At 42.3% G+C, this 25,324-nt stretch overlaps 1 protein-coding gene across 11 annotated transcripts in view; it reads left to right on the forward strand.

Moving 5' to 3' along the window:
• Atxn2 (ataxin 2) overlaps positions 1 to 25,324 on the forward strand; it is a 78,435-nt gene that overhangs the window by 15,652 nt on the left and 37,459 nt on the right. For all 11 annotated transcript variants that reach the window (XM_048342941.1, XM_048342943.1, XM_048342942.1 and 8 more), the window contains exons 2-8: positions 4,616 to 4,652; positions 5,986 to 6,045; positions 6,689 to 6,760; positions 8,331 to 8,481; positions 19,112 to 19,236; positions 22,670 to 22,761; positions 23,846 to 24,043. In XM_048342941.1, the coding sequence (XP_048198898.1) occupies positions 4,616 to 4,652; positions 5,986 to 6,045; positions 6,689 to 6,760; positions 8,331 to 8,481; positions 19,112 to 19,236; positions 22,670 to 22,761; positions 23,846 to 24,043 (735 nt within the window). The remainder of the gene's footprint in view (positions 1 to 4,615; positions 4,653 to 5,985; positions 6,046 to 6,688; positions 6,761 to 8,330; positions 8,482 to 19,111; positions 19,237 to 22,669; positions 22,762 to 23,845; positions 24,044 to 25,324) is intronic.

The following is a 25,324-nucleotide window of genomic DNA, read 5'->3' on the forward strand; positions in this document are numbered from 1 at the left end:
TATATGTGGTGCTGGGGAATCGAACCTAGGGCCTCATGTATCCGAGGCAGGCACTCTTGCCACTAGGCTATATCCCCAGCCCTCAAATGATGTTTTGAAAAGTATAGAAATTGAAATGTACTCATTACCTGACTTGTGAAACTAACTCTTATATATATCACCTCTTTTTTTTTTTTTGGTCAGTTGTGGGGCTTGAACTCTGGGCCCGGTCACTGTCCCTGAGCTCTTCAGCTCAAGGCTAGTGCTTTACCACTTGAGCCACATTGCCACTTCCAGTTTTCTGGTGGTTAATTGGAGATGAGTCTCATGAATTTTCCTGCCCAGGCTGGCTTTGAACCACGATCCCCAGATCTCAGCCTCCTGAGTAGCTAGGATTACAGGCATGAGCCACAGGTGCCCAACTTATATCACTTCTATAATACAAAAGTAATTGAATGAACAATGTAGAGGAATTAAGTCGAATCTAATTATGAGGTTTGTGGTTATTCTCTGAGAGGCAATGATATTCAGAAATGAAGTTTAGAATGAAATGTGCTACACTTGTGCTCATGCCATACCTACTGTGTATGAACTTTTTTCTTTCCAGTCCTGGGACTTGAACTCAGGGCCTAGACACTGTCACTGGACTTCATTTTGCTCATTCTTTTTACTCAAAGCTAGTGTGCTACCCCTTTGAACCATAGCTGCTCTTCTGGCTTTTTTGGTGATCAATTGGAGATAAGAGTCTCAGGGACTTTCCTGCATTGGCTACCTTTGAACCACGATTCTCAGCTTCCTGAGTAGCTAGGTTTAAAGGGGTGAGCCACTGGCACCCAGCTGAATAGAACTGCTGAGCTTCTCTTTCTGTAACTGAAGCAGATGTGGTAGATGAGGTGCAAAATGCTAGTTCATAGTGGGTTTGATGAGATTCTGTAGGTATATGTGAAGTATATGTGAAGGAGAGAGTTCAAAGAGTGTAAGAGAGAAGCCCTAAGTTCTAAACTCTTGTCGATTACAGGTGAGGCTAAGACAGGCCAGGCCTCAGCGTTGAGTCTGTTGTACTCTTTCTTGTGCTTTTCCCTGAATGTTTTAAAATTGGCTTAATTTGGCAATGTAATTAGTTTATTAAAATGGTATTCCAATCTTACTGTTCCAAATTGACTAAAAACACATAATCTTATTACATTTCATGATTATTTTGAGATGTTTCATCTTAATAAGAAAGTCTTAGGTTAAACAGAAAGCCATTTATGGCTTCAATTTGACATTATAGATTCAGTTAGATATTCATAATTCAGAAATTTTGGGGGCTGGGCACCAGTGGCTCAAGCCTGTAATCCTAGCTACTCAGGAGGCTGAGATCTGAGGACCGCAGTTCAAAGCTAGCCCAGGCAGGAATGAGACTCTTACCTCCAATTAACACACCTTCCAATTTCCCCACCCTCCAAAACCAGAAGGTGCTGTAGTTCAAATTGGTAGAGTGCTAGCCTTTTTAGTAAGAGCTCAGAGATGGCGCCCAGACCTCCAGTTCAAGCCCTGTGGCCTACAGAGGGGAAAAAAAAAAAAAAAACAACCAACCAACACCAACTTTGAGAACATTTATTCCTGTATTGGAACATGTACAGAATTTTAAAATTATTCATTCTCTGAATAATATAACAATTATTTTCATTGTACCACGTATTTAAGCCATCAGAAGGTACTTGGGTTAAATATAAATGCCATGCTTACTTTGAACAACCTCAAATTTTGGAATCCTCAGGAGTCCTGGAACTAACCTCCCAGGGGTACTAAGGGACAATGATATTATTGTTTTATGATTAAGGTCACTTGAAAACAGTTTGCCTTACTAGGAATCACTTGATGGCTGATTTTTTTTCTTGTGCTAATATCAGAGCTTGACCTCTGGGCCTCTTGGTTTTACTTGGCTTTTTTGCTCAAGGCTGGTTGGTGCTCTGTCACTTGACCCATACCTCAAATTCCAACTTTTTGCTCCTTACTCAGAGATAAGAGGTCTTGGATTTGCCTTCTAGGCCAGCTTTGAACCTTCATGTTCAGATCTCAGCTTCCTGAGTAGCTGTAGGCATAAGTTTCTGGGCCCAGTTCAGCAGCAGATTTTTATGTGCCACATCTTTTGCAAGGGAGAGTTGGCAAGGAAAGGCACTGCTTGTACAGACCCTGAACTCCTCTTTGAGGCCAGACTGACTTAGAACTTCATCTAGCTGCCTCTGCCTCCCAACATGTTGCATACAGATGCTGACAGAGGCTCCCTGAGTCCAAGCCCCAGGATTGGCAAACAACAACAACAAAAAAAAATAGCTCTGATAAAGCATAGTCACTACTAAGTATCATAAAGCAGGTACAAGGTATTTTATATTCACAGAGGTATGATAGAATTCTGTCTATAATACTATATAATACAAGGAGATACAATTAAAAAAGCATTAGACTTCATTCTACTTTTCCAGCAGAGGGCCCAAAGGATGGTGTGACACAGCTCTGTGAAGAAACACACTTTCTTGTTTTGTTTTTTTTTTTTGCCATTCCTGGGGCTTGAACTCAGGGCCTTAGCACTGTCTCTGGCTTCTTCTTCTTTTTTTTTTTTTTTTTTTTGGCCAGTCCTGGGCCTTGGACTCAGGGCCTGAGCACCTTCCCTGGCTTCTTCCCGCTCAAGGCTAACACTCTGCCACCTGAGCCACAGCGCCCCTTCTGGTCGTTTTCCATATATGTGGTGCTGGGGAATTGAACCAAGAGCTTCATGTGTAGAAGGCAAGCACTCTTGCCACTAGGCCATATTCCCAGCCCCTCTCTGGCTTCTTTTTGCTCAAGGCTAGCACTCTGCCACTTGAGCCACGGTGCCACTTCTGGCTTTTTCTATATATGTGGTGCTGAGGAATCAAACCCAGGGCTTCATGTATACGAGGCGAGCACTTTACCACTAGGCCATATTCCCAGCCGAAGAAACGCACTTTCTTAGTAGGATTTCCTTCCATCAGTGGTGCAGTTCTAAGGATTCGGTCTCTTAATGAACATCAGTTACAAACATGAAAATGGAGGAGGGGGAGCAGGGAGAAAAATACCCAAAACAACAAAATAAAAGTTATACCCCACAACCATTGGATTCATATAAAGATGACTGAATGAAGGCAAGCAAGACTCAGCCTAACAATATTTTACCATATCTGTTCTGCTTGAATGGTGTGAGCTCCATAGAAGGAGATGCCAAAGTAGCTAGTCATGGCACATTTGGATATGTTCAAGGCTGCTGACATTAATGTTTAAACCTTCTCATCCAAGAAGGGGATATCAGTTACTACTGTACTTTGATTGTGTTCAGCCCATTTGCCATGTTATAAAAATAGCAAGCTGCCATAATAAAAATAAGGCTCCTCTACCCAGCCTTGGTTATCTTTAGTTCACTTCCAAGCCATACACATTATAACCATATCCAAAGAATACATTTTGATGTATTAGCTGGGACCAACAAAACTGTTCCTCTGTGGTATTACATTCTTCCTATTTTTGGTGTTTAATCATAAAGATTTTTAGGTTTAAGTTGTATGCACTTAAGGAGTATGTGCATATATCTGTATATGCATTTTGACTGAAGATGCATGCCCATCAACTGAGCCAATGCTGTGTAGGTGATCGCTTACAAAGCCTCATTTTAACTGGTGCAGCAGCTATGTGTCAGTGTAATTGCTCCTATGTCCCAAGTGCATCTCTAGCTCTATATAGGATGTCAGAGACCATTTTACCTTAAAGATTATTAATTAGTGTTCAATGTAAATAAGCCTTTTTCCTCAGTAGCCTATGTATTCCTTTTGGGCTCGTTGTTGTTGTTGTTGGAGTTGGAGCCTGGGCACTGTCCCTGAGCTCTTTTGCTCAAGGCTAGTGAGTGCTCTACCACTTTGAGCCACAGTGCCACTTCCAGTTTTCTGGTGGTTAACTGGTGATAAGTCTCATGGACTTTCCTGCCTGGGTTGGCTTTAAACCTCAATCCTCAGATCTCAGCCTCCTGAATAGCTAGGATTACAGGTGTGAGGCACCAACACCCAACATTTTTGGCTCTTACTGTCTTGCTATGTAAACCCAGGCTAGCAGTAAACTCTGGTCCTTCTACCTCAGCCCTGTATGTGTGAGAATTAGAGGCATGTACCACCACCATGCCTGGCTAGGCTTTTGATTTTACTTATTTGATTTTGATACAGTTTAGAGTCTTTCCCATTCTGTGATCGCTCCCTGTTTTGGGTCTAGGACAGTAAGGCATGGATAAAAACACACTTAGGTAGGCTCACTGTTAAATATGCCCTTTCCACAAGTAGCCTGTTTTTTTTTTTTGCCAGTCCTGGGCCTTGGACTCAGGGCCTGAGCACTGTCCCTGGCTTCCCGCTCAAGGCTAGCACTCTGCCACCTGAGCCACAGCGCCACTTCTGGCCGTTTTCCATATATGTGGTGCTGGGGAATCGAAGTGAGAGCTTCATGTGTAGGAGGCAAGCACTCTTGCCATTAGGCCATATTCCGAGCTCCAGTAGCCTGTTTTTTATTTGAATGGATTTATACAATATTTTAAATTGGAAGTTACTTTTTAGTTTATCCTATGAAATTTAATTAAGATATTTAATTTTTTTTCCAGAGGTCGAAATAGTAACAAAGGACTGCCTCAGTCATCGGTGAGTAGCATAAATTTCTCCAGAAAAATTGGTAGTTGAAACCTTCATAGACTAATTGTCAAGGCAAAGCAAAATTTATTTGAGCTTTATTTAATATACATTTCATATATTGATACAGCTTAATATAAAATTATTTATTTATTTATTGCTGTTTGTGAAATGTGAACTGTAAGTATTTTTGTCACATGCAGTCCTAGTAAGAAGTCAGTTCTTTTGTTCTAGAACTGGAGTTAGTGAAGTTCTTTAGGCTTTAATTTTCTTTAATTTTTTTTTTTTTTTTTTTTTTGGCCAGTCCTGGGCCTTGGACTCAGGGCCTGAGCACTGTCCCTGGCTTCTTCCCGCTCAAGGCCAGCACTCTGCCACCTGAGCCACAGCGCCCCTTCTGGCGTTTTCCATATATGTGGTGCTGGGGAATCAAACCTAGAGCCTTATGTGTAGGAGGCAAGCACTCTTGCCACTAGGCTATATTCCCAGCTCCTAGGCTTTAATTTTCAATTAGTGGGCTATTTTATCCTTCTGAATCTTTCCTTAGAAAGGGCCTCCGGTTTTAGATTTTGAAACTTGAATATCAGTGAAATTAAGGTGGACATAGAGAGCATAAGGTGGCCAGCCGTAAGTTCTTTTAAATTTGTTTTGTTTTTGTTGCCAGTCCTGGGGCATGGACTCAGGGCCTGAGCACTGTCCCTGGCTTCTTTTTGCTCAAGGCTAGCACTCTACCTCTTGAGCCACAGCACCACTTCCGGCTTTTTTCTACATATGTGGTGCTGAGGAATTGAACCCAGGGCTTTACATATACTAGGCGAGCACTTTACCACTATAGTATGGTGCGGGATTGGCCTCACCTAAGTGTGGACAGGGACAGGGGCTTGTTCACAAGCTTGAGAGAAGCTAGTTAGCGCCCTTCACCAAGGATGTAGCCTTAGGATATTCTGGCTGTATGTGTTTTGGTTGCCTCTTTTCTTCTTTGGTATTGAGCTTAGAGCCCATTGTTTAACACATACTAGGCAAGCATTATCTAGCATGTGAATTGTGCCTCTAGTCTCATGGCTGCAAATTTTAATAAGTACTTAGATCCCTATAACTGCTGCCACTGTGGAGAGGGGAGCTGTTCCTCCAGCCACCTCACCTTCATGCTACTCTACCTGGGCTAGCTTTGCTCCTTTTCTATCACATATATAGTCACATGGTTGTATGACTGACCTCATTATTAGAAACCCTGCTTTGCAAAGGTCAAAATATACTAAATCTTTCTTACAACAAGATAGACCTTAACTTTAATATCTATACAGCTATATAAATACTCATCCCTAACAGTGCTTTTTTAATATTACAGATCTCTTTTGACGGAATCTATGCAAATATGCGGATGGTTCATATACTTACATCAGTTGTTGTAAGTTATCAAATGACTGTCTGAAGTTTAAATGTGAATGATTCTCCAGTAATATTTGTTAGGTCATTAGAGTTCTTTATCTAATTAGCTCATTGTAAACATTGGTGTTACCTTGTTATGTACAAAATACTGCTTATGGTTGGTTGTCTTTAGCTGTCAGCGTGGTCAGACATGTTGAGCATTAGTATTTAAATTCACACTATAAGCTCTTTGAGTAAGGCCTCCCTCAGGAATCTTATTTTTTTGCCAGTCCTGGGGCTTGCACTCAGGGCCTGAGCACGGCGTGGGAGCTAGGCTCGAGTGATAAAATGCTCAGAAACTCTCCCTGGCTTGTTTTTGCTCAAGGCTAGCATTCTACCACTTGAGCCACAGTGCCACTTCTGGCCTTTTTTGTTTATGTGGTACTGAGGAATGGACCCAGGGCTTCATGCATGCTAAACAAGCACTCTATCACTAAGCCACCTTCCCAGCCCTCCCTCAGGAATCTTGACAGTTCAACATATTGTTAATACTTTGAAAGTTGTTTGTAAACATTCTATCAGTGAATAGCTAATAATGAATGACAAAATAAGAAATGGAAACACTTATCCCTGGTGAAGGGATAGTATACTATGTGTATGAAAATTTAATTGTATGTTTTCAGGGATCCAAATGTGAAGTACAAGTGAAGAACGGAGGTATATATGAAGGAGTTTTTAAAACATACAGTCCCAAGGTAATATTTAAGTCTTTAACTTTTTATTAATGTAAATCAACTGCTGTATGCATGTGCCAGTTTCTAAATATTTGTTAGCTTCTGGCTTAGGTATTTGTAGTGATGTGCTCACTCTATAACAATAAAATAATACTTTCCCTCTTTTCTATGTGCCAGTCCTAGGGCTTGTTCTCAGGGACTGGGTGCTGTCTCATTGGTTTTGTTTGTTTGTCAGTTGTGGGGCTTGAATTCAGGGGCTAGGCACTGTCCCTGAGCCTCACTGTGCCCAAGGCTAGTGCTCTACTACTTGAGCCACAGAGCCACTTTTGGCCTTAATTTTTGAGTAGTTAATTGCAGGTAAGAGTCTCACAGGGACTTTTCTGCCCAGGGCTAGATTTGAATCTTGAATCTTTAGATCTCAGTCTCCTGAGCAGTAGGATTACAGACAGGCATGAGGCACCACCGGTGCTTGCTTCCTCCTTTGTTGTTGGTTTGGTTTGGTTTGGTTTTTTGCCAGTCCTGGGGCTTGGACTCAGGGCCTGAGCACTGTCCCTGGCTTCTTTTTTGCTTAAGGCTAGCAGCACTCTACCACTTGAGTCAGAGCACCACTTCTGGCCTTTTCTATATATGTGGTGCTGAGGAATCGAACCCAGGGCTTCATGTATATGAAGCAAGCACTCTTGCCATTAGGCCATATTCCCAGCCCTTGTTGTTGTTTTTAAATCACTTTTAGTGTGATTACGAAAGACTGTAGCAAGAAAAATGACCTTTTAGATTTGGGTTTTTATTTTTATTGTTCTTGGGGCTTGAATGTTTTTTGGGTGCTGTTCCTGAGCTTTTTGTTTGTTTTTGTTTATTTATTTATTTATTTATTTATTTTATTTTTTGCCAGTCCTGGGGCTTAGACTCAGGGCCTGAGCACTGTCCCTGGCTTCTTTTTGCTCAAGGCTAGCACTCTGCCACTTGAGCCACAGCGCCACTTTTGGCCGTTTTCTGTATGTGTGGTGCTGGGGAATTGAACCCAGGGCCTCATGTATATGAGGCAGGCAAGCACTCTTGCCACTAGGCCATATCCCCAGCCCTGTTTTTGTTTTTTTAAAGCTCAAGGCTAGTGCTGTCTCTTAGACTTGAGCCACAGCTCCACTTCTACCTTTTTCTTGCTTAGAAACAAGAGTCTCATGGACATGGACTTTCCTACCCAGGCTGGCTTTGAACCTTGCTTCTCAGATCTCAGCCTCCTAAGTAGCTAGGATTATATAGATATTAGTGTATCCAGCTTGATTTAGGGACTTTGGAATGGTGAGATGGATTATGGATCAAACCTCTGAAAAAAGGAGTGCGATTTTCAAGTTCTCTTGATAAGTCTTTTGAGGTAGTGATTTTTGCCAAATACATTTGAGATAATTTTCTGAACTTCAAGAACCTTGTAGCAAAGGGGTTACAACTTAACATGTCCACCTAAGTGTCCATTGCTCCTGTGTCAGAGTTGCCCTTTTATCTTTTCCTCACCATCCCATGTGGTTATTCTACCAAGTTTGTTATGTAAGTTTATTTTGTGGGTTTTATAACATTTACTCATTTCTCATTTTAGTGTGATTTGGTACTTGATGCTGCACATGAGAAAAGTACAGAATCCAGTTCGGGGCCAAAACGTGAAGAAATAATGGAGAGTATTTTGTTCAAATGTTCAGATTTTGTTGTGGTACAGTTTAAAGATATGGACTCCAGTTATGCAAGAAGAGGTGAGCTTCCATTTTCTAAAGCTGCCCTGGGGTTAGCTGATTTAATCAACCAGGGATTCTTCACATTGGTCATACAGACCTTTTGTAACAAGAAGTAATATGCTTTCTAGAAGGCTAAGATTAAAAGACAAAAACATAATTAAAAGAAAAGAAAAAAATGCCAGTGCTGGTAGCTCATGCCTATAAATCCCACTTATTCAGGAGGCAGAGATAAGATCAGAGTTACAAGCCAGCCCAAGCAGGCAGGGTAGTATGAGATTCTTATCTCTTTTTTCTTTTTTGGCCAGTCCTGGGGCTTGGACTCTGGGCCTGAGCACTATCCCTGGCTTCTTTTTGCTCAAGGCTAGCACTCTGCCACTTGAGCCACAGCGCCACTTCTGGCCATTTTCTGTATATGTGGTGCTGGGGAATCGAACCCAGGGCCTCATGTATATGAGGCAGGCACTCTTGCCACTAGGCCATATCCCCAGCCCTGAGATTCTTATCTCTAACCACCCAAAATCCAGTAGAACTGTGCCTCAAGTGGTAGAGCACCAGCCTTGTATAAAAAACGGTAAGGGCCCTGAGTTCAAGCCCTATACCAGAAAAAAAAATTTTTTTCCAATGCATTTTTGTTGACAACAAAGAAAAGAAAATCTAAAACAAACTAAAGGGGTTGGGAATGTGGCTTAGTGGTAGAGTGCTTGCCTAACAGGCATGAAGTCCTAGGTTCTATTCCTCAACACCACATAAGTAGAAAAAGCCAGAAGTGGGCACTGTGGCTCAAGAGGTAGAGTGCTAGCCTTAAGCAAAAAGAAGACAGGGACAGTGTTCAAGACCTGAGTTCATACTTCAGGACTGGCAAATAAATAAATAAAATAAAACAAAACTCACATAATGTTTGTTAGAATAGAATAAAGGTGTAGCATATAAGAAAGTTAATACAGAATAAAAGAAACATTTTAAACTTGGGGTAAGAGAGATTTTATTTGTTATTTAGTTGGTTGTGGGACTTTAACTCAGGGTCTGGGCTCTGTCCCTGAGCATTTTTGTTCAGGGATATTGCCATACCATTTTGAGAATTGAGGTTCTAAGCCAACCCATCCAGGAAAGTCCCGGAAACTTTTATCTCCAATTAATCACCAAAAAAGCCAGAAGTGGAGCTATAGCTCAAGTGGTAGAGCATTAGCCTTTAGCAGAAAAAGCTTAGGAACAACGCCTAGGCCCTGAGTTGAAGTCCCAGGACTGACACACACATACACACACCAAAAAACTTCTATAGTTGGTACATGAACATTACAAAACTGGGACCTATCTCACTGTTAAGGAAAGCAGTGGTTCCAACACAGTGACATAAACCAAAAAAGTAAAATTACTAGTTAAAAGTACTGTTATGTTTCGTAGTGGACTTAATAAAAATAAGATGATATGCGTATCTTTTGTTAAGTCCAGTGATTCATAACTGTAATCCTGCCTACTCGAGGATGGAGATTGGGAGGATCACAGTTTGGGGGCAGCTTGGGCAAAAACTTGGTGATGAGCCGGGCACCAGTGGCTCACCCCTATAATCCAAGCTCCTCAGGAGGCTGAGAACTGAGGATCGTGGTTCAAAACCAGCCTGGGCAGGAAAGTCAGTAAGACTCTTTTCTCCAATTAACCACCAGAAAACTAGAAGTGGCACTGTGGCTCAAGTGGTAGAGCAAAAGCCTTGAGCTGAAGAACTCATACAGCACCCAGGCCCAGAGTTTAAGCCCCACAACCCCCCCTACACCCCCCAAAAAAAGTTGGTGGTGACCTACCTTAGCCAATAAGAAGTTGAGAGTGATATGGCAATACCTATCATCCTAGCTATATCAGAAGCATAAACAGGTAGATCATTAACTGAGTTGAATTGGGCATATAAGTGAGACCCTATTCAAAAAAAGAACTAAGGGCTGGGAATATTCCTCAGCACCACATATAAAAAACGGCCAGAAGTGGCGCTGTGGCTCAAGTGGCAGAGTGCTAGCCTTGAGCATAAAGAAGCCAAGGACAGTGCTCAGGCCCTGAGTCCAAGTCCCAGGACTGCCAAAAAAAAAAAAAAAAAAAAAAAGGTAGGGCTGGGAATATGGCCTAGTGGCAAAGTGCTTGCCTCGTATACATGAAGCCCTAGGTTCGATTCTTCAGCACCACATACATAGAAAAAGCCCGAAGTGGCGCTGTGGCTCAAGTTGGCAAAGTGCTAGCCTTGACAAAAAAGAAGCCAGGGACAGTGCTCAGGCCCTGAGTTCAAGCCCCAGGGCTGGCAAAAAAAAGCTCCCCAAAACCCCAAACCGAAAAGGGCTTAGGACATGGCTCAAGTTGTACAGCCACATGCTTGGCAAGTAGAAAGCTTTAGGTACAAACCCTACTGCCTCATCTCCTCACCCCTCTCTACTCTTACCTTTTTCCATGTGCTAGTCTAAGGGTTTTGAACTCAGGGCCTGGGTACTGACCTTGAGCTGCTGCTTCTCTCTCTCTCTCTCTCTCTCTTTTGGCTAGTCTTGGGGCTTGGACTCAGAGCATGTGTGCTGTCTCCGAGCTTCTTTTACTCAAGGTAGCACTCTACCACTTGAGCCACAGTGCCATTTCTGGCTTTTTCTATGTATGTGGTACTGAGGAATCAAACCCAGGGCTTCATGCATGCTAGTTAAGCACTCTCTACCACTAAGCCAACTTCCCAATTCAAGCTTCTTTTTCTCAAGGCTGAGTCATAAATCCACCCCCAGCTTTTTTTTAGTAGTTATTGGAGATACAAGTCTCACGGACTTTCCTGTCTGGGTTGGCTTTGAACCACCACTTTGCTATTTATTGTTACAGAATTTAATTTCTCACTTTATATTGGAAGAAAATTAGGTTTAATATTAACACATTCTGGCACAAGTTGGCACTGCCCACAGAGCTATTGGCTCATAGGTTTTTTCTTAGTGCTGTTGATACAACCCAGAGTCACTATGTACTGGTTGCAGACCAGTACACATCTCCCCTGTCCCTCCACACATGTGTTTTCTCAGATTGTGGTTGTGGCATCTGCAGGGTTGGGAGCAGCCTTTACTTTGGGAATGCACTCTACACAGTACAGGAGCGCTAAGTACCAAGTTAGATTTCTTTTTTTTTTTTTTTTTTTTTTGCCAGTCCTGGGCCTTGGACTCAGGGCCTGAGCACTGTCCCTGGCTTCCTTTTGCTCAAGGCTAGCACTCTGCCACTTGAGCCACAGTGCCACTTCTGGCCGTTTTCAATATATGTGGTACTGGGGAATTGAACCCAGGGCTTCATGTATACGAGGCAAGCTCTCTTGCCACTAGGCCATATTCCCAGCCCCCAAGTTAGATTTATAAAGAACACTGTACAGTTGATTCATTCCACACTTTGGTCAAACATGATTATGAAAAAAGCTAACTTGAGCTAAATTTCAGCTCAGATTTACTTGTAGCAGACACAGCACTTGGGATGTGAAGTCTGCCTGAGCTGCATAGAGAGGCTCTTTGAAAAAGGAAATAACAACAAAATAGAATTAAGGAAACAAAAGTCTACTTGTAACAGCATTCAAAGAATAAATAGGGTCTGGGAATTTGGCCTAGTGGCAAGAGTGATTGCCTTGTATACATGAAGCCCTGGGTTCAATTCCTCAGCACCATATATAGAGAAAAGACCCGAAGTGGTGCTGTGACTCAAGTGGCAGAGTGCTAGCCTTGAACAAAAAGAAGCCAGGGACAGTGCTCAGGCCCTGAGTTCAAGGCTTCAGGACTGGCAAAAAAAAAGAAAGAAAATAGGATTACAGCATTGTAAAAGAAGCATATTGGTACTAGTACTAGAAAATTTGAAGTTTGAGACTGTAGTATGTACAGAGCAAGCCCCTATCTCAAAAGACTAAAAACAGAATGAAAAAAAAATGTAAAGCACATACCACAAGCACTGCAAAATATTTATGAAACAAACTGAAGATGAATTCCAGGTGCAGTGGCTCATGCCTGTAATCTTAGGTACTTAGAAGGCTGAGATCTGAGAATCAGGGTTCGGGGGCAGCTGGAGCAGGAAAGTCTGTGAGACTGTTATCTCCAGTTACCACCAGAAAATTGGAAGTGAATGTGGCTCAAAGTGGTAGAGCACTAGCCTTGAACAGAAATGCTCAGACAGCCCCAGGCCCAGAGTTCAAACTCTGTGACCAATAAAAACAAAACAAAATGAAACAAAATTGAAGATGACCTAAATAAGTATAAATGATATGTAATGTTCTTAGAAAACAAGATATCAGTACTCCCTGAAATTGGTCTACAGACTCAGAGCCCATCTCTCATCCCTTTTTTACCGTGATTTTGCAAAAATTAAGAAAATGACTCATTAAAGCCACATGGAAATGCAAGAGATAGCAGCTCAATCCAGCAAACTTAGCCCAGCACAAGTGGCTCAGTCCTGTTCACTAAAGAGGCTGAGATATGGAGGATTCCAATTCAAAGCTCCCCCCAGGCAGAAAAGTTCATGAGGGCCAGGACTGGTTTAAAAAAAAAAAAAAAAGGAGATGGTGTTGGGACAGTTAGAAGTTCATATGTCTCAGAAGGAAGCACAGGAATAAATCTTTATATTACTCAATTAGGTAATTTTTTATTTACTTTTTTATTTTATGTTTTTATTATCAAACTAAATTGCAGAGAGCTTACAGTTTCATACATTAGGCATTGGAAAAATTTCTTGTACTGTTACCTCATCCCTTATTCCCCCTCCCCCCTCACCTTTTCCCACCAAACAGTTTTGCAAGTATTGCTTTTGTAGTTGTTTGTCTTTTTTACCCTGTGTCTCTCGATTTTGGTATTCCCTTTTAATTTCCTAGTTTTAATACCAGTATACACGGTTTCCAATATTCTCAGATATGATACAGAGATAGTGTAGGTACAACCACAGGAAGGTGATACAAGAAGATCATCAATAATAGAAGCTACAGTTACACATGGCACGTTGAAAGTAGTTACAACTGTGATATAACAATCGTTTCCATAACATGGAGTTCATTTCACTTAGCATCATCTTAGGTGTTCATAAGGGTATAGCTATTGGGCTCTTGTGATCCTCTGCTGTGACTTGCCTAAACCTGTGCTAATTATTCCCTATAAGGGAGACCATAGAGTCCATGTTTCTTTTGGTCTGGCTCACTTCACTTAGTATAACTTTTTCCAAGTCCTTCCATTTCCTTATAAATGGGGCAATGTCATTCTTTCTGATAGAGGCATAAAATTCCATTGTGTATATGTACCACATTTTCCTGATCAGTTAAATGTTCATATGTCTCAGAAGGAAGCACAGGAATAAATCTTTATATTACTCAAATCAGGTAATTTTTATTTATATTTATTTATTTTTATTTTTGCCAATCCTGGGGCTTGGGCTCAGGACCTTAGCACTGTCTCTGAGCTGCTTTTTGCTCAAGGCTAGCACTCTACCACTTGAGCCACAGTGCCACTTCTGGCTTTGTCTGTAGTTTTGAGGAATGAAACCCAGAGCTTCATGCATGCTGGGCAAGCACTCTGGTGCTAAGACATTCCCAGCTCCTAGGTAATACTTTTATAGAAAGATGCCAAAGGCAAAAACAACAAAATAAATGGAGAAATGGGACTAATCTATTGAAGAGTTTGATGATTGAAAGGACACCATCAAGACAGTAAAGGCTGGGAATAATGGTACATGCCTGTAATGTAACACTTTGTAACATTGCTTCTCTCTCTCTCTCTCTCTCTCCCTCTTGTTTCTATTTTTTTTTTTTTTTTTTTTTTTTGGTGCAGGTACTGGTTCTTGAACTCATGTCCCTGAGCTTTTGTGCTCAAGGCTATTAAGCCACAATTCCACTTCCAGCTTTTTTGATGCTTAATTGGAGATAAGAGTCTCTCAGGGACCTCCTTGCCTGGAGTGGTTTTGAAATGTGATCCTCAGATCTCAACTTTCTGAGTAGCTACTAGCTAGGATTGCTGGCATGAGCTGTGAGCACCAGCTCATTTTATAATTTTCATAAATTGAACTTAAGTGTATTTATACCTCAACTCTAGCATTTTACTTAATGGACTGTAATCTTTCAAATAAATTCTCAGACAAGTTCAAATGAGTTTCTTGAAGCATAATTGAGAAGTAAGGGGAAGTATTGAGAAACAGAATACCTACCCTGTTTCCTGTGTAATGGGGAGGTCCCTCACAAGAGGAACCTTTCTGTTTAGGCTTTTCATTGTGACTGCCACCAGATGGCATCGCTGGCCCTGGACAATGTATTGGAAGCAGGGAGGTGTCAAGCAGCGGGCAGGGGAATAATCTTTAGCCTTTTTTTCCATCTTCTCTAGAAGCACTTGTGAATTGGACACTTATAAGTCAGGGAGTGATGCCAGAAAAAGCCAAATATTTCTGTCTCATAATTGTTTCTTCTTTTTTCTGGATTTCCCTAGTTCCTTAGGGAAAACAGGTAATCTTTCCTGACACAGTTTCCTTGGATCTTGCTCTGAAAATGTTTTTTTTTTTGCCAGTCCTGGGGCTTGGACTCTGGGCCTGAGCACTGTCCCTGGCTTCTTTTTGCTCAAGGCTAGCGCGCCACTTCTGGCCATTTTCTGTATATGTGGTGCTGGGGAATCGAACCCAGGGCCTCATGTATATGAGGCATGCACTCTTGACACTAGGCCATATCCCCAGCCCCTGTTTTTGTTTCTTGTGATAGCCAATCACAGAAAAATAATATTCTTTTGAGTTGTAGCATACAGTTTGTATACAAATTCTTACAGTTGCAATTAGGATGTAGTTATTAGTTTTTCTGAAGATTACAAGGATACCCAAACATGCCTGTTATTTTTTTTTGTTTTTTGTTTTTTTTGCCAGTCCTGGGGCTTGGGACTTAGGGCCTGAGCACTGTCCCTGGTTTTGTTTTACTCAGGGATAGCACACTAGCTCTTAAGCCAAAGTATCACTTCTGGCTTTTTCTTTTTCTTTTTTTTTTTTTTTGCCAGTCCTGGGCGTTGGACTGAGCACTGTCCCTGGCTTCTTTTTGCTCAAGGCTAGCACTCTGCCACTTGAGTCACAGCGCCACTTCTGGCCATTTTCTGTATATGTGGTGCTGGGGAATCGAACCCAGGGCTTCATGTAAACGAGGCAAGCGCTCTTGCCACTAGGCTATATCCCCAGCCCCACTTCTGGCTTTTTCTATAAATGTGGTGCTTGAGAATCGAACCCAGGACTTCATGTATGCGAGGCAAACATTCTACCACTAGGCCATATTCCCAGCCCAAACATGCCTATTATTAATAACACATTGAGCAATTTGTTTTACAGTTGTAATATTGGAATGTGGCATAATAGCTATTGGTAACAGAATACCCGTTCCTTGGCTCTTGTAGCTCATGATACTCTGTTGTCCTGAAATCAGGTACTTGCAGCCAGGTTTCTCTTTCATTCTGACTTTTTCATCTCATTCTGTATATCTTGTCCTGTAACTTTCACTTGTCTTTAAAAGAAATGAGTTTGGGAGAAAGATCAGAATCACAGAAATTGCACTTATTTTCCTTTCCCCCATTTTTGCCTTGAAGAAAATCATACTGTTGGTTGTAATAATAGTTAATCACTTTATGGAATGTATTGTAAATAGGAGATTTAAGGTATTAAGTAGTACTTTTAACCTAATTTGGTCAGCAAAGAAAAGCTGTTGTAGTGCTTACCTGCTGGTCCACATTGGCTCCCATTTGGGGATCTTTTTTTGAAGCTGTTAAGAATCATATTGTGGGGCTGGGAATATGGCCTAGCAGCAAGAGTGCTTGCCTCGAATACATGAAACCCTGGGTTCAATTCATCAGCACCGCATATATAGAAAACGACCAGAAGTAGCACTGTGGCTCAATTGGCATAGTGCTAGCCTTGAGCAAAAAGAAGTCAGGGATAGTGCTCAGGCCCTGAGTCCAGTCCTTAGGACTGGCAAAAAAAAAAAAAAGAATCATACAGTGGGATAGGAATGTAGCTTAGATGAAGCCCTGGGTTTGATTCCTCAGTACCACATACACAGAATAAGCCAGAAATGATACTGTGGCTCAAGTGGCAGAGTGCTAGCCTTGAGCAAAAGAAGCTCAGGAACAGTGCCCATGCCCTGAGTCCAAGCCCCAGGACTGGCCTAAAGATAAAAATAAATAAAAATCATAATGTAAGATGGGCTCACACCTATAATCCTGGCTACTCAGGATGCTGAGATTCTGAGGATCAAAGTTCAAAGCCAGCCTGGGCAGGAAAGTCCATAAGACTCTTTATCTCCAGTTTAACTATCAAAAAGCTGGATGTGGAGCTGTGGCTTTAGTGGTAGAGCTCTAACCTTGAGCAAAAAAATCTCAGACATGATGCCCAGGCCAAGTTTAGCCCCAGACCCACAAGTTCGCGCGCGTGCGCACACACACAGAAACTAGTGTGATTAAACATTTAACAGGATCTTATTAAAATTATTAAAATTCTATCACTTTTTACAGAAATTACAGAAATTTACACAACTTTTCACATTTTCTCTAGTTTTTTTTTTTTTTTTTTTGTGTGTGTGTGTGTGTGTGTGCCATTCCTGGCCCTTGAACTCAGGGCCTGAGCACTATCCCTGGTTTCTTCTTGCTCAAGGCTAGCATAACACTTGAGCCACAGCACCACTTCTGGCATTTTCTATATATGTGGAATCAAACCCAGGGCTTCATGTATGGGAGGCAAGCACTCTACCACTAGGCCATATTCCCAGCCCCATTTTTGTTATTGTTTTCCATTTTTTGGTTGGTTGTGGGGCTTGACCTCAGGGCCTAGGTGATATTCCTGGGCTCTTTTGCTCAAGGCTAGCACTCCATCACTTTGAGCCACAGCTCCACTCATACATTTTGAGTGACTAATTGGAGATAAGAGTCTCAGAGGGACTTTCCTGCACAGCCTGGCTTGGAACCTGGATCCTCAGATCTCAGCCCATTGCATAGCAGGTTTATGAGCATGAGCCGCGAGTACCCTGCTCTATTTTTTCTTTTAATGTAAGGAGTTTTGGGATTCTAATATAAATTATTGTTTCTTGGAAACATTTCTTACCCTTGAAAATACACATGAATATTTAGTATTTTCCAAGAATTCACTGACGTTTAGGATGCCATAGAATAGGGATTGATTTAGCCAGTTTGGTTATTCTATGGCTTTTAATGGGGTGTTGGTGATGACAGTTTCTCATATAGAAGCACTTAGAGAGTTTTCCAAAGTGCAGCCCTGGAATGTCGCATTGAATTTCTCCCCTTGTGTAGCTAATAGATGCTAAGAGAAACAACAAAGCAAGAACTTCCTCAGCCTTGTTCCAGTGAATGCTGTATCCCATTGTGTGTTCTTGCTCCAGGCTGTCTTGTTGCCCTGCACTGTGTTCTTGCTCTGGGTCTTCTTGAGCTATCTTGACTTCCAGTTGCTTGCAGGGGGGCCAGGCAGGCAGCTGGTAGAGCTGACAACCTTGTCCTTTGGTGCAGCAATAATCTATTCTAATAACATACATGCTCATACTCTAACTTCACCCCAGTTTGGGCTACAGTTTGCGGGTTACAGTTTGCTCAGGTTTTAGTGTTCTCCACATTGAATATGGTGAGGTGGTAGAGTGACAGTTAGAGAAGGAATACCATATTAAAATCCCTCTAGATCACCTCATGGAAGGAGAGTTGATGGCTTAGGTTATTTATGTAATCTGAAGTATAGGTTAGGGCACAGTGGCCGAGAGCCTATAGGTGAGAAGCCTTGTCCCCTAGCTGGTGGCAGGTGGCCTCTTGAGCCTGCATATAGGAAAGCAAGTCTGTGTCTAGCCATTTTCTAGATATTGGCTGTCTGACAGAGCCCTAACTGCCAACAGAGAGCATTGGCTTTGTTAGACAACGTAGAGGTGCATTGCTGTTTTGGTTTTTGTTTTTTGCCAGTCCTGGGGCTTGAACTCAGAGCCTGGGCACTGTCCCTGAGTTTCTTTTGCTTAAGGCTAGCACTCTACCACTTGAGCCACAGCGCTACTTCCAGCTTTTTCTGCTTATGTGGAACTGAGGAATGGAGGAACCCAGAGCTTCATGTATGCTAGGGTAGCACTCCACCACTAAGCCACATTCCCAGCCCTGACCTCTGTTCTTATAAGCCAGAGGAGAGCACACAAATCAAAACTCCTGCATAGGAGTCCAAGTAGGCCTGCCACCTGCACCCTTTGGAGGCAGGTAGTTGCATTGTTGGGTATGGTGTTGTGCCAAGTAGGGCTATGAAATAGGGCCACTTGGAATGCTTTCACTTACTGTTTTTAAGTGTGTTTGAATACTGACCCCTGCATTGAGCACTGGATTTAAAGTTGAAAAACCATACAATTTGCTTTTAGATAGACTAGAGAAAATTTCTGGATCACTATTGAAACATCTTTATATTCTTTAATATAATTAACAAATTTGCCTGAGTACATTACAGTATATAATGACTCAAAATTAAGACAAAAATACACTAATCACATTTGATATGGTTTATTGAAAATGTTTGAAAGTATGTTGTTAATGAAGTTTCTAAATCAGAAAATAATTCTTCCTCATTATTGGTAACTGATGTATAGATGAGTGTAGCCTGCTTTCTGATTGTATGATCTTTCCACCTAACCCATTCTTTGCAGATGCTTTCACTGACTCTGCTATCAGTGCTAAAGTGAATGGTGAACACAAGGAAAAGGACCTGGAACCCTGGGATGGTGGGGAGCTCACAGCCAGTGAGGACCTGGAGGCTTTGGAAAATGATGTTGTAAGTAGGGTCTTTTAGACTGGTTACTAGACAAGGTGGTCGAGTTGGTAGGCATATGGCATCCTATCACTGGGTTTAATTTAAGTGGGTTTCTGTTGTAGAAACATATTTACATAGCAGTTGTGGTGTAAATAGAGACTTTGTCTTAGGCAATTGAGAGCTAAGCAGGGAGTGCCATCTGTTCTTTTGTTTTTTAATTTAAATTTTAATTATAAACCAAGGTCACACACCTGGGAAGGAGCGAGCTGGAGCACTGAAGCTAGTATATAAGCCGCAAGGCTCCGCGCATCCTAGGCATGGAGGGTGGGGGTGGGGGTGGGGGTGGGGGTGGGGGTGGGGGTGGGCGGAGCGGGGGAGGAAGGCCTCACCACTCTCAAAGCCAACTTCTAGCCCGGAGTCCCAAAAAAGGATCACGAGCTCATGGCTAGCTTGGGATATATACAGAGGTCTTGTTTTCTTTTGCTTTGCCAGTCCTGGGGCCTGAACTCAGGGCCTGAGCACTGTCCCTGGCTTCTTTTTCAAGGCTAGCACTCTACCACCTGAGCCATGGTGACACTTCTGGCTTTTACTGTTTATGTGGTGCTGAGCAATCGAACCCAGGGCTTCATGCATGCAAGGCAAACACTCTACCACTAGGCCACATTCCCAGCCCTAGGTCTTGTATTTTTGTGTGTATGCTGGTCCTGGGGCTTGAACTCGGGGCCAGGGTGCTGAAGCTACTAGCACTCTTATCACTTGAGTCACAGCTCCACGTCCTGTGCCATCTGCTCTTATGCCTGTAATTCTTATGCCTGTAATTTCTTTGTAATTAAATGATACATATTAAGCAGCTTAAAAATTTAGGGCTGGGGATATAGCCTAGTGGCAAGAGTGCCTGCCTCGGATACACGAGGCCCTAGGTTCGATTCCCCAGCACCACATATACAGAAAATGGCCAGAAGCGGCGCTGTGGCTCAAGTGGCAGAGTGCTAGCCTTGAGTGGGAAGAAGCCAGGGACAGTGCTCAGGCCCTGAGTCCAAGGCCCAGGACTGGCCAAAAAAAAAAAAAAAAATTTAAACTGGGCAGTCTGAATGTTGTACTTTGGATACCTATAGAATAAGACATTCCAGGAACAATGGTGTTTCTTCTTTGAAAAAGAGAAGGTACCCATTTAGATAGAATGAGCATATTTCATAATCAATCCTCTTGGTCTTAAAAATGGGATAATCTGGGCTTGGGATATGGCCTAGTGGCAAGAGTGCTTGCCTCGTATACATAAAGCCCTGGGTTCAATTCCCCAGCACCACATATATAGAAAACGGCCAGAAGTGGCACTGTGGCTCAAGTGGCAGAGTGCTAGCCTTGAGCAAAAGGAAGCCAGGGACAGTGCTTAGGCCCTGAGTCCAAGGCCCAGGACTGGCCAAAAAAAAAAAGGGATAGTCTCTACTTAAATAAAAACTTCTTCTTTTTTGGCCCTCAAGTTTGCTGAGCAGATGCTTTACTATTTGAGCCATGCCCCCAGCTCCTTTGATTCCCTGAGCTCTTCTTTACAAGAAGGATTACAGACTTGAGCCACCACACCTGGCTGCCTGGTGACTCATGCTTGTAATCCTAGCTACTCAGGGGCTAGGATCCAAAGAGCCACACAAGTGAGTGTAGGACTTGCAGGTGGATTTTAAGGGAAGCTCAAAGGCTGATACTGCCTTAATTAGATAGTGCTCGTTCTGCCCTTGTAGGATGAATATTAGCTGTATCTAGATTTCACCCTCTTTGGCCACTTTGGCTTTAAAAGAAAATCAATTTGCATACACTTTTGAGAGTGGTTGTTTCTTCTAGTTCCTTTATGCAATAAGACTTATTCACACAGACATTATAAATTAGGGTATGGAGACCCAAAATTGTCATTGCTGAGATCTTTCAACTGCTATACTAATTAGTATCCAGCTCTTGTGACATGGTTTTTATTTGTCTGCTTGCTGCCTCATGCTGCCATTCCTCCAACTATTTTCATGAGGGAGAGGAGGGACATGGACTGAGGGGTGAACACTGTGGCACCTATGAGAAACATACACTGGGGTTAGACATTGGCTTTTCTTTCCTTTAAAGCACTGAAAATATTTTTGGCTCTCGAAGCACCTTTGTTTGTGCTGGTCCTGGGGCTTCTGTTCCTGGGTGCTACTATCTCTGAGTTGTCCTTTTTTTTTTTGGCCAGTCCTGGGGCTTGAACTTAGGGCCTGAGCACTGTCCCTGGCTTCTTTTTCCTCAAGGCTTGCACTCTACCACTTGAGCCACTGTGCCACTTCTGGCTTTTTCTGTATATGTGGTGCTGAGGAATCGAACACAGGGCTTCATGTATACGAGGCACTCTACCACTTGGCCATATTCCCACCCCCTCTCTGAGTTGTTTTTTCAAGCATAACACTACCACTTGAACCACAGTTCACTTCCAGCTTTTTGGTAGTTAATTGAAGATAATTAGACTTTCCTGCCTGGGCTGGTTTCAAACTGTGATCCTCAGATCTCAGCCTGTTGAGTAGCTATGATGACAAGAGTGAGCCACCAGTGCCTGGCTTCAAAGGGAATTCTTTCATTTTTGGTTGGTTATGGGGCTTGAACTCTGGGGCTGGGCACTGTCCCTGAGCTATTCAGCTTAAGGCTAGCACTCTACCACTTTGAGCCACATCACCACTTTCAGTTTTCTGGTGGTTAATTGGAGATAAAGAGTTTCACGGACTTTCCTGCCTAGGCTGGCTTTGACCTGCAATCCTGAGATCTCAGCCTCCTGAGTAGCTAGGATTATAGGTGTGAGCCACTGGCACTGCCTTCGATGGAAATTCTTTTTTTTTTTTTTTTTGGCCAGTCCTGGGGCTTGGACTCAGGGCCTGAGCACTGTCCCTGGCTTCTTCTTGCTCAAGGTTAGCACTCTGCCACTTGAGCCACAGTGCCACTTCTGGCCATTTTCTGTATATGTTGTGCTGGGGAATCGAACCTAGGGCCTCATGTATACGAGGCAAGCACTCTTGCCACTAGGCCATATCCCCAGCCCTCGATGGAAATTCTTAAGCTGGATGTGGACATGGAGGTGCATACCTAGAATCCCAGCATTTGGAAAAGTTCAAGGCTAGCCAGAAGACACTATCCGAGAAAAACAAATAGAAGTTACTTCTTGATGAGTGTCCGAAGAGTTTCAGGAAACTGGTTTCTGCCTGATAAATAAGAAAGTGACTGTAGACAAGAGAACATCCTGTTAACTAATGTCCTGTATGGTTACCAATTTGAAGTGCTGTAAATATAAGAAAAGTTTCTCAAAACATTTTTAAAGGACTGTTTTGCTTGTTTTTCATTTGGTAAATATAACCAGTATAGCTTGCTAGATATCATTCTGAAATTGTAGCTGAATTAAAGAAAATAAGTACTTGGTTGTTTTGTAAAAATAAGCTTCATTTTCTTCTAGTCTAATGGGTGGGACCCCAATGATATGTTTCGATACAATGAAGAAAATTATGGTGTGGTGTCTACGTATGACAGCAGTTTATCTTCATACACGTGAGTTCTCTTTGGCACATTTTAAATTGTTTCATCAAGCCAGGCACTGGCAGCTCAAGGCCTAATCCTAGCTACTCATGAGGCTGAGATCTGAGGATCATGGTTTGAAGCCAGTCTGAGCAGGAAAGCCTGAGAGACTCCAAACTACTCAGGAAAAACAAACAAACACCAGAAGTAGCACTGTGGCTCCAGTGGTAGATCATTAGCTTTGAGGAGAAGAAGCTCAGGAACAGCGCCTATACCCAGAGTTTAAGCCCCTGCACTGGCCAAAAAATAAAATCATCAGCTTGAATTATGATGTTGAATAAATGTTGTTAGATTTTTTTGGCCAGTGCTGGAGCTTCAACTCAGGGTCTGGGCACTGTCCCTGAGCATTTTGTTTTGTTTTGTTATTTTGCTCAAGGCTAGCACTCTACTACTTGCTCCAGAGCGCCACTCCTGGCTTGTTTTATGTGGTACTGAGGGAAGAAGCATGTTAAGCAAGCACTCTACTACTAAGCCACATTCCTAGCCTGATGTTAGATTAAGCTAAGTAATCAAAGGTTATTTTATTACAATTTAGCTTGATAAATTTTCATTAATATGGAATAAATATGGCTTCCTTCCTTGTGCCTTTTTTTTTTTTTTTTTGCCAGTCGTGGGGCTTGAACTCAGGGCCTGAGCCCTGTCCCTGAGCTCTTCAGCTCAAGGCTAGTGCTCTAGCAATTGAGCCACAGTGCCACTTTTGGCCTTTTCTGTTTATGTGGTACTGAGGAATTGAGCCCAGGACTTCATGCATGCTAGGCGAGCACTCTACCACTAAGCCGCATTCCCAGCCTTGTGCTTTATTTTTATGATCAGAATAAATTTTGTTGTTAAATTTTTTTTTGAATTTGCAAGTATTGAGATTGAGATTGAGATTATCTTGTATAGTCTAACTAGTTTTTGAAGTATTATGTAAAAGATAACATTAAAATTCAACCTTCTGATTATAAAAACAGTAGTGTAACTATAATTTTTCTATTATCTCAAACTAAAATTTCTTAATCATTGTTGGTGGCAGATGTAAACTATGACTTTAATTGCTTTTCTTCTCGTGTTTTAGGGTGCCTCTAGAAAGGGATAATTCAGAAGAATTTTTAAAAAGGGAAGCAAGGGCAAACCAGTTAGCAGAAGAAATTGAGTCTAGTGCTCAGTATAAAGCTCGTGTGGCTCTGGAAAATGATGACAGGAGTGAGGAAGAAAAATATACAGCAGTTCAGAGAAACTCCAGTGACCGAGAGGGGCACAGCATGAATACCAGGTATGTAAAAGAAAGCATGATGCAGTATTTCAGATACATAACTCAAGACCTCACCTTCCTTCTTCCTTAATGAAACTTAGAGATAGAGAATAGAATTGATTTAAGGTTGTGCTAGAAGAAAGGCACCAGGTGCCACATATATAAGGACAAGCTAGGTCTGGAAGCGCTTATTCCAGAGTATCAGTCAGAAGGAGCAGGTGCATTACTGGAACAGCTATACACTGTGCTCCGGCCAAATGAGGTGAGAGTGGAAGGAACATCTACTGTGAAGAGCAAGTGGGGTGACCTGTCAGAAACTTTGTGGTAGGGTAAGAAGAGAGGAGTGAGAGAGTTCATTTCTTACCTGGTGAAAACTTGGGCTCTGAGTGTGATGTTGTGTGTCCTGGATCTAGATTCAGGGCTGTTTGATGGGTTTGGTGGTGGCAGGTAATGAGAGGATGTGAAACAGTGGAAGGACTTGTTGGACATGGAGAAAAGTGCCCTGTAGAAGGGGTGGGGAATGAGTTCTCAACCTATAGAATTTGGTAAGCAATTTGATGGTGGCTAGTGGTGCAAAGGTTAGAATAAGGTTAGTTACTGAATGACTGGAGGTGATTTGGAGTGAATTGATAGGTGTGTGCTGATAGTAGAGATAGGAAACATGGAGTGAGTTTCAGGGGAGAAGACGGTGGCTTGGTTTGTGCAGTTTGTTGCATTTACGTGACTTAGGGGTTTGTTCATAAATAAATGTGTGGCAACACCTACTTTCTACTTGATAGTCTTCCAGAATTGGCAAATCCAGTAGGACTTGAGGAGATTGGGGACATATCATCCTTGATCCAAATAACAACCAGAGAGGAAATCCCATGGAAAATATAGTTAAGAGGAATGGGGTCTCCTCTCTTCTCACCCACTCCCCCATTTAGGAAACAAAACCTTTTTAAGGTTGGGAATGTGGCTTAGTGGTAAAATGCTTACCTAGCATGCATGAAGCCCTGGGTTCAATTCTTTAGTACCACATAAACAGAAAAAGCCAGAAATGGCACTGTGGTTCAAATGGTAGAGTGTTAGCCTTGAGCACAGAGAGGCTCAGGGACAGAGCCCAGGCCCTGAGTCCAAGCCCCAGGACTGGCAAAATAAAATAATAAAAATAAATAAATAAATAAACTTTTAAAGAAGATAAGCCATTGCAGATAGAACCAGCCATGGAGAGGAGGGAGTCAGGCAACAGCCAGGAACTTTGGTAATGTGGGAGAGCAAGGAAGTAAGCAGTGTGGTTTATGACAAACATCCTTCTGCCTG

The sequence above is a fragment of the Perognathus longimembris genome, chromosome 3 (assembly GCF_023159225.1).
Source record: "Perognathus longimembris pacificus isolate PPM17 chromosome 3, ASM2315922v1, whole genome shotgun sequence".
NCBI lineage: Eukaryota > Metazoa > Chordata > Mammalia > Rodentia > Heteromyidae > Perognathus > Perognathus longimembris.